At 33.7% G+C, this 8,294-nt stretch overlaps 1 protein-coding gene across 1 annotated transcript; it reads left to right on the plus strand.

Annotated features, from left to right (window-relative positions):
• Positions 1-3,493: 3,493 nt before the first annotated feature.
• Positions 3,494-5,966, plus strand: LOC120123754 (pentatricopeptide repeat-containing protein At1g71490-like). The gene has a single exon (XM_039142579.1). The coding sequence runs from the start codon at positions 3,632-3,634 to the stop codon at positions 5,669-5,671; it is 2,040 nt and encodes a 679-aa protein (XP_038998510.1). The 5' UTR covers positions 3,494-3,631; the 3' UTR covers positions 5,672-5,966.
• The last annotated feature ends 2,328 nt before the right edge of the window (positions 5,967-8,294 follow it).

Here is an 8,294-nt window from a genome sequence, read left to right on the forward strand (position 1 = left end):
AATAAGGTAAACTATGCATTTAGTACTTAAATTATCTGTTTTGATCTGTTTTAATACTTAAACTTTTATTTTTTTTCAAAACCATGCTTAACGTTTAGTTTTCATTTCATTTTAGTACCATGTCATTAAAAGCTTAACACTTAGTATCTAATATATCAGTTTTGGTCCGTTTTAGTACATAAACTTTCAATTTTTTCAAAGTTTAACGTTAAATTTTGAACGGAATACTAAAATGTTATAAAAAATTGAAGCTTTTAACGAATACTAAAATGAAAAAAAAAACTAAACTTTAGACATGATTTTGAAAAAAAACTGAACATTTAGATCATAAAACAGACTAAAATTAATAGTTTAGGTACTAAATGCATAATTTACCCTAAAAATAACACAAAAATAAATTCAATGTCATAGAAATAACATTTATGATTTATCATTAGACTTCAATCACCATATTAAATCTTATAAAGTAATGCATTCAATCTAACACCGACCGACCTTTTCTTCTTATTGGACAAATTATTATTGGAAACCTAATCGAATGGAGTAACGTGGCGAATCGGTCCAAGTAAAAGTACCGAAAACATAAATCAAATTAATAAAATTAAACAAGGGATTAAATGAAAGAAATTAATTCGAAAAAAGTGAATGGAGTGGTCCAAAATCTATAACTATAAATAAATTAAGGGGCTTGAATGAACATTGAACAAGGATATTTAAGTTCAATTGAGAAACTTGAGTGACCGAGATTGAAAATTTGAAAATTCCGACAACTTCTACTAGAATGATATAATGATCTTTTTTGGCCCTTTAACTTTATCAATTTACTCACTTTAACCTTTAGTATTTTTGTATTTTTTATGACATGATAAAAGGAGAATATATTTTACGTCAATTTAGGGATTCAATTGTTGTCCCGTCATATTTGAGTTGAGTTAACAAAACCAAAATAAAAGTTTGAGGGCTAAAAGGAATTCAGTAAGAGTTTAAGGGCTAATTGACTAAACTGGTAAAATTAAAGAGTTAAAAAGATCATTTTACCAAAAAATCACTCAATTAAAAAAGATATTCTAAGCTTGAATTTGTTTCTCTTAACTTATTCATTTACAAAGCCTCGACCTAACACTATCTATAGGCTGATTCTAAGACTTCAACATTGTTGAAGTTTGAATTATTATATTTTGATATAATAAATATTTATAAAATTAATTTTGATTTAATTAATTTTTTAAGAATAATTTAAAGTCCAAATTTTTTAAAAAAAAGTTTGATTTAAATGATATTCAATTTAAGGGTAAAGTACACAAAAGGTCCCCCAACTATAAGGTATTGTTTTATTAAGTTCACTAACTATTAAAAGTTACAAAATAGTCTTCAGATTATAGAGTAATGTTTTGTTGAGTCCATCGACTACTAAAAGTTACAAAACGGTCACCTAACTATTCATTATGTTCTAAACTCGTTTTTTTTGTTAACAAAATAAACGTTATTCTGAGCTGAACGTTAACATATTAATTGCGATATGATAAAATCCGATATCAGAATTTCAAACGACTATCATATCTTAGTCATCATGTTAACGTCCAGCTTAAACAACCGTCAACCATTTTGAATTTTTGAACAAAATTGTGTTTCTACTTTCAATTACTTTAACCAAATTTTAAAAAAAATTAGTTCATCCCACTTGATCTTTTAGCTGATCGGTAGAACCAACAGACATAAACTAAAAAAAAACTGTAAAGAGAAAATAATTATTAAAATTGAATCCAAAAGTAACATTCACGAATTGGCTCTTTAGTCAGACCTATCAAGGTCGACCCTCATATTTTCAAAATATAATTTATATTAATATATATATGTATAATTAAATTTAAATAAAAATAAAAGTTTAAATTATTCTTAAATTAGAACAAAGAGAAATACTGGAAACCTTTGGACAATGAAAATTGAACGTTGAAAGAGAACAAGGACCAAATTAAAATTAAATATAAAATTTGAAAGTTAAATTCATTGAGGGATATAATCACAAGGGTTAAATTAAAATTTATTATCAGTCTTTGTAATATGTGTAATTTTCAGATCTAATTTATTTTCGCTAATCGATTATTTTAAACCCTCATAACTTAACCATATTGTTCCTATGCAGATTGAATTATAACTAAAATTTCAAATTTGAAAAAGTACAAGGGTAAAAGATGATTAATTTGGAATAAAGAGACTAAACCCACAATTACAGATAGTACTGGGCTAATAAAAGAATTTGACCTTTACCAAATATTTGTTCTTTGAGCTGGGCTTATGCAATTTTGCTTTCGGGGGGTTGAAGCCGGGGTTTTTGCCCAATAGAGCATTTAGAATAAAAAATTAAGGTTTTATTGAACCTTAACTTTTAATTAGAGATTTATGACATTTATTATAGTGTCGGGTGAACTCGTCACGTCGAGATGATGAATTTATCTAAATAATATTTTATTTAAATTCTTCATCTTGAGATGACGGGTTCCGATTAAATATAATTTTTTATTAAATTTTATCATATCAAAAATTAATTTTTTTTAAAAATATTTTTATTAAAGCTCATCATTTCAAAATAATAAATTCCGTACAATATAACAAATACAGTAGATTCCTAAATAAAAACCCATCTCATGGACTAAATAATTAACCCACATCTTGTAGAGGGCCCATAGCATATTTTTGGGCTAAAAATCACATCTTTTCATTACACGAAAACCACCACGTTTGAACATTTCTCTTACAGTGATTCTCCTTACTAGTTTCTTCTTCCCCTCTCCCACGCCGGCCTTTCACCGGCGTCCGCCGCTTCTGGTTAGTCCACCCTTTCTTTTCATAAAAGAGCATTTCGAGTTGAAAATCGGATACAATATTTGGGGATTAGATTTCAAACTCTGGGTTTAAATATTTCTTCAAGTTCTTTTCTTTTTTTCTGTTTTTCTTCTTCCAGAATATAAATTCTTTGAATGTTTAAGCATGGTTTCTTTTCTCTCTTTTTTGTAGATGATTTCTAGTGTTAAAAAATTGAACTTTAGTAAGATGGGTTAGCTTAATCCTACAGTTAATCTCCTTTTTTGCTGCACAAAATTTTGAACATTGTTAGTTAGTTGATTTCTAGTTGTTTGCCATTGTTGTTTGAGTGGTTCTTTTGATGTTTGATACTGCGGTGGTATGCATATGTGGCCTGTACAGTTTTTTTTTTTTTGATAAAAGCTTTTGGTCGTACTAGAGTAGTATAATTATAGATATTATGAGCATTAGATTTTGGAAGTTGAACCTGTTCTACCATTTACCTGTTGTTATCTCTTCATTCTAAACCAGTTTGATTTAGTCAATATGATCATGGAACATGAGTTTGCTTAAATTTAAGGCCTCTGTTCAGCTACATTGATTTTCTCATTTTCAGGTGAAATGAAGCATCTTTGTTAGAATGTAGTGTATGCCATCTTCATCGTCTCGTATAGTGTTACAAGGCCTGTCTTTATCCCGAATCCAGAAGTTCATTCCTAAAAAGTAGAAACAAAGTGTCAAGCCTATAGAGTTTCAATCCGACAAACGGTCTGAATCGTATGATTGTGAAAAGAATGAGTTGAATACTTCCACAACTGATTTTTCATCTATGATAGAGAACCTTGTTGCATCTTTCAAGGAACTTTTAACCCAAGGACATATACTGAAGGCATTTAAATCATATTCTCATATTCGGCTCCACGTCTCTTCTACTGCTTCTTGTGATGTTATCTTACGCCCCGTCTCTTTTCTTCTTGTATCGTGCACCAACCTTAAATTGCTTCCTCCAGGAAAACAGCTTCATGCCCAAATCATCTCGCTGGGTTTGGAACAACACCCTCTTCTGGTTCCCAAGCTCGTCAGCTTTTACTCTAAATTTAGTCTTTTGGATGATGCTCGGGTTGTTGCAGAGAATTGTAAATTTTTGCGCCCATTACCCTGGAATTTGCTTATATCTTCCTTTGTCAAGAACAAGCTTTATAAGGAGGCACTTTCTGCCTATAAAGTAATGGTGAATAAGGGGATTATACCCGATAGTTTCACCTACCCGTCCGTTTTGAAGGCTTGTAGTGAGGAATTGGATGTCGATTTTGGGAGGATGGTTCATAGATCAATTAGTGCTAGTTGTCATGAGTGGAACCTGTATGTGCATAATGCTTTGATTTCCATGTATGGAAAATTTGGACAACTGGATGTTGCTCGTGATTTATTTGACAAAATGGTGGAAAGGGATGATGTCTCTTGGAACACGATGATCAGTTGCTATGCCTCCAAGGGCATCTGGGGAGAAGCATTTATGCTCTTTGATCGTATGCACGCTGAAGGTGTCGAGATGAATTTTATAACTTGGAACACTATAGCTGGAGGATGCTTGCGAACCGGGAATTTTAAGTGTTCACTGGAGTTGCTTTCTCAGATGAGAAGTAATGGGTTTCATTTGGATCCAGTGGCAATGATCATCGGGTTAGGGGCATGTTCACATATCGGAGCCTTGAAATTGGGAAAAGAGATTCATGGTTCTGCGATTCGGAGTTGTTGTGATCGGTTTGAGAATGTTAGAAACGCATTGATTACGATGTATTCTAGGTGCAACGGCCTAAGGCATGCTGATCTTTTGTTTCGGTCAATGGAAGAACGGAGTATAATTACTTGGAACGCAATGCTTTCCGGTTACACTCACTTGGATATGTCCGAAGAAGCATCTTTACTGTTCCAGGAGATGTTGCTCTCTGGGGTTGAACCCAATTATGTAACGATTGCCAGCATTCTGCCTCTTTGTGCTAGAGTGGCAAATCTGCAACATGGCAAAGAATTCCACTGCTACATTATCCGACGCAAAGTTTTCGACGATTATTTGTTGTTGTGGAATGCTCTTGTCGCAATGTATGCAAGGTCGGGAAAACTCCTTGCAGCTAAGCATGTATTCGATTTGATGCAGAAGAGGGATGAAGTTACCTATACTTCTTTGATTGCCGGATACGGGATGCAGGGCGAGGGACACACTGCTATGAAGCTATTTGAAGAGATGGCTAACCGCCAGATCAAACCGGATCATGTAACGATGGTGGCTGTCCTATCAGCTTGCAGCCATTGTGGTCTGGTACTCGAAGGCCAACTTTGGTTTAAGAAGATGCAAAGTTTGTACGGTATAGTTCCTCGTTTGGAGCACTTTTCTTGCATGGTCGACCTCTACGGTAGAGCCGGATTGTTGAATAAAGCAAAGGAAACCATCACACGGATGCCATATAAGCCAACCACCGCCATGTGGGCGACTCTCTTGGGAGCCTGTAGGATCCATGGAAACACAGATATAGGGGAATGGGCGGCCGAGAAACTCTTGGAGCTTAGACCCGAGAATTCAGGGTACTATGTGTTGATCGCCAACATGCATGCCGCTGCCGGCTGTTGGAACGAACTAGCGAAAGTCAGGATTCTGATGAGGGATTCGGGCGTAACGAAGTCTTCCGGTTGTACTTGGGTGGACGTCGGGTCAGTATTTACCCCGTTCGTTGTGGGGGACACGTCGAATCCATACGCACCGGAGACTTATCGAGCGCTGGGTGGACTGACCAAACTGATGAAGGATGATGGTTATGTTTCTTCGAACACGATGGTTTCGGACGGTGAAGTTCTTGAGGAAACCGGATGAAACCTGGATTATATATACGGTGTGATTCGCTGATAGTGTTTTGTAGTGTCCCCAAAAAGAATAAACACATTTTTTTTCTATAGGAGATTCGATGATGGATAAACATTGAAGCAGGTTCTTCAAAATTATATCAACATTTTTTATGCATTTTTTCTATGGTGTGGTGACCATAGGTATGAACTTGAGTGTGTGATCAAAACTACCGCACCACTGTTGTTTTGGAAGAAGGCAAATTCTCTGTACTGGAAATCTTTTATGAAAATGGTTCAATGAAAGTGGTTGATGCAGGCCTCAAGAGGAGTGTTAGAGTTTCTAAGTTTTGAACCGGCTATAGTTTATATACGAGACTTTTGATATGTCCACGTAATTTATTTAATCGAAATTCAAGATCTGATAATAAAATCTATCTGGCATGCTGACTTACGAGTAATCGTAGTTATCTTACAGCATTAGTTAATGTCACTATAAATACCTATCAACCACAATTAGCTAATGTTCTTTAAAACTATATCAACATTTTTTTTTTATGTATTTTTGCTGCTAAACTAATCAGATATGCTAATCGTAGTATTCTTACAATTATTTAAAAATTTAAAAATTGTGAATTACCAAATCGAATTGAATTTTATAAGTTCTGTGATGGGTAATCTTAAATAAATTTCACATTGAACGCTTGATGAATAAATAAAAAAATCTATAATTAACGGTTTGAATCTCTTCTAACCCCATGCATACATTAGACAGAGGACTACCTTACGATTCAGGGACAACAATTTAATTCGAAACTGACGGACTTCGACTTAATTTGATGAGATCAGATTTAAAAAAAAAAACTTAGTTCGGATCAAATTAGGTTAATATTTTTTAGGAGTGAAGTTGGATTAGGTTCGGGTGGACTGTGAAAAAATTCCAACTTGATCCGACGGGGGTAATAATATAATTTCTTCAAATAAATTTATAAATATTGTTATATTACCCCTCTGTCTATTGTTTTTTTAATTAAATTCTTATTTATATTAGGTTGGATTAACTCGAATCTAATTTATATTTTAAAAATTCAAGTCGGATTAGATTCGGATGAAATGTATATATTTTTTGAATTGGATCAAGTAAATGATATATAATTTCAGATCAAATCAAGTTGGGTTATATTACCCCTCTGTCTATTGTTTTTTTAATTAAATTCTTATTTTATATTAGGTTGGATTAACTCGAATCTAATTTATATTTTAAAAATTCAAGTCGGATTAGATTCGGATGAAATGTATATATTTTTTGAATTGGATCAAGTAAATGATATATAATTTTCAGATCAAATCAAGTTGGGTTAATAATATATTTTTCGACTCGATCGAGTTAATAAAAAATTCAACACGACCATCTCTAGTTGAGCTATTGAATGAGTCAAACCATGAAAAAGAGGCTATTGAATGAGTCAAACAATGGAAAGAAGGATCGAATTGAAAAGGTCTCCTTGTCATCTCAACCACTTAAATATTTTGTCTTTTAAGTTTAAAGAAGAATTGGCTTCCATCGAACGTAGTTTACAAACCATATGTTGGGCAATCGAATCGACCATAATATTTTTTTTTTTGTTGGATAAATTCATTTTTATTATCCAAGAGCAGAAATATGCTCAAAAGAACAGAGTACTTACAAGAGTATCCAGAAAACTACAATCAAAGTTACAACAAAACAACTTCAATAAGTAATACCCCATTATTACAAAGTGTGATATGATACTATCAATCCTATTGATGTTTCTATCCCGTAATTTGATTGAAATGGTATCTTTAATGTAGTTGAACATAGCTTCAAAAGATCTTGAGCAACCTGTAAATAACCTTTTGTTCCTCTCTTCCCATATGTATAGGTAAAAGATGTCCAAGCAAGCTTCAAGATAGTAACTAGTAGGATTTACCTTCCATGTAGTACATGCCCAAGATATGTGTTCTTCCCAAGAGCAAGGTCTTCTTCTAATGCCATTTAGGTGCAAGATCGCATCCCACAGTGAGCTAGAAAGGACAATGGAGAAATAAGTGATCCCTAGATTCCAAGAGACATTGCAAAGCACACATGTATTATCAATTTCAAATCCCATTCCAAGCAATCTATCTTTAGTTGGAAGTCTATTAACAAAGCCATCCAAGTAATAATGCTAAATTTTGGGAAATGGAGTGGGAACCATATAACTGTGCCATTTATTTTCTCCTCCCTGTGTCTGATTTGAAGCCAATATCTTTTATAGTAGCAGCTCCCCATGGACAAAATAGTCGAAGCTTGATGCCTCATTTTAAGCAAGCTTCGGAAGCCAGCTCATATTAAGACCAATTTCCATGTCCCAGAAATCAGAATTTTTAATGATATAACTATTAATCCAGGCTATCCATAAAGAACCTTCACCCGCAAGCACCTTCCGAATTAAATGCATCATACAAGCTTTGTTCCATGATTTTATATCTTTAAGTCCTAAACCCCCTTCTGATTTAAGAAGACATAGTTTTTTCCAGCTCACTCTAGCTCCCAAAGCTGCCTTGTCCGAACCTTTCCAAAAGAAATGTGAACATAGCTGCTCAATTCTGTTTAGAACAGATTGGGGTAGGAATAACTGCCTACACCAGAA

The sequence above is a fragment of the Hibiscus syriacus genome, unplaced genomic scaffold (assembly GCF_006381635.1).
Source record: "Hibiscus syriacus cultivar Baekdansim isolate YM2019G1 unplaced genomic scaffold, ASM638163v2 tig00110403_pilon, whole genome shotgun sequence".
Classification (NCBI taxonomy): domain Eukaryota; kingdom Viridiplantae; phylum Streptophyta; class Magnoliopsida; order Malvales; family Malvaceae; genus Hibiscus; species Hibiscus syriacus.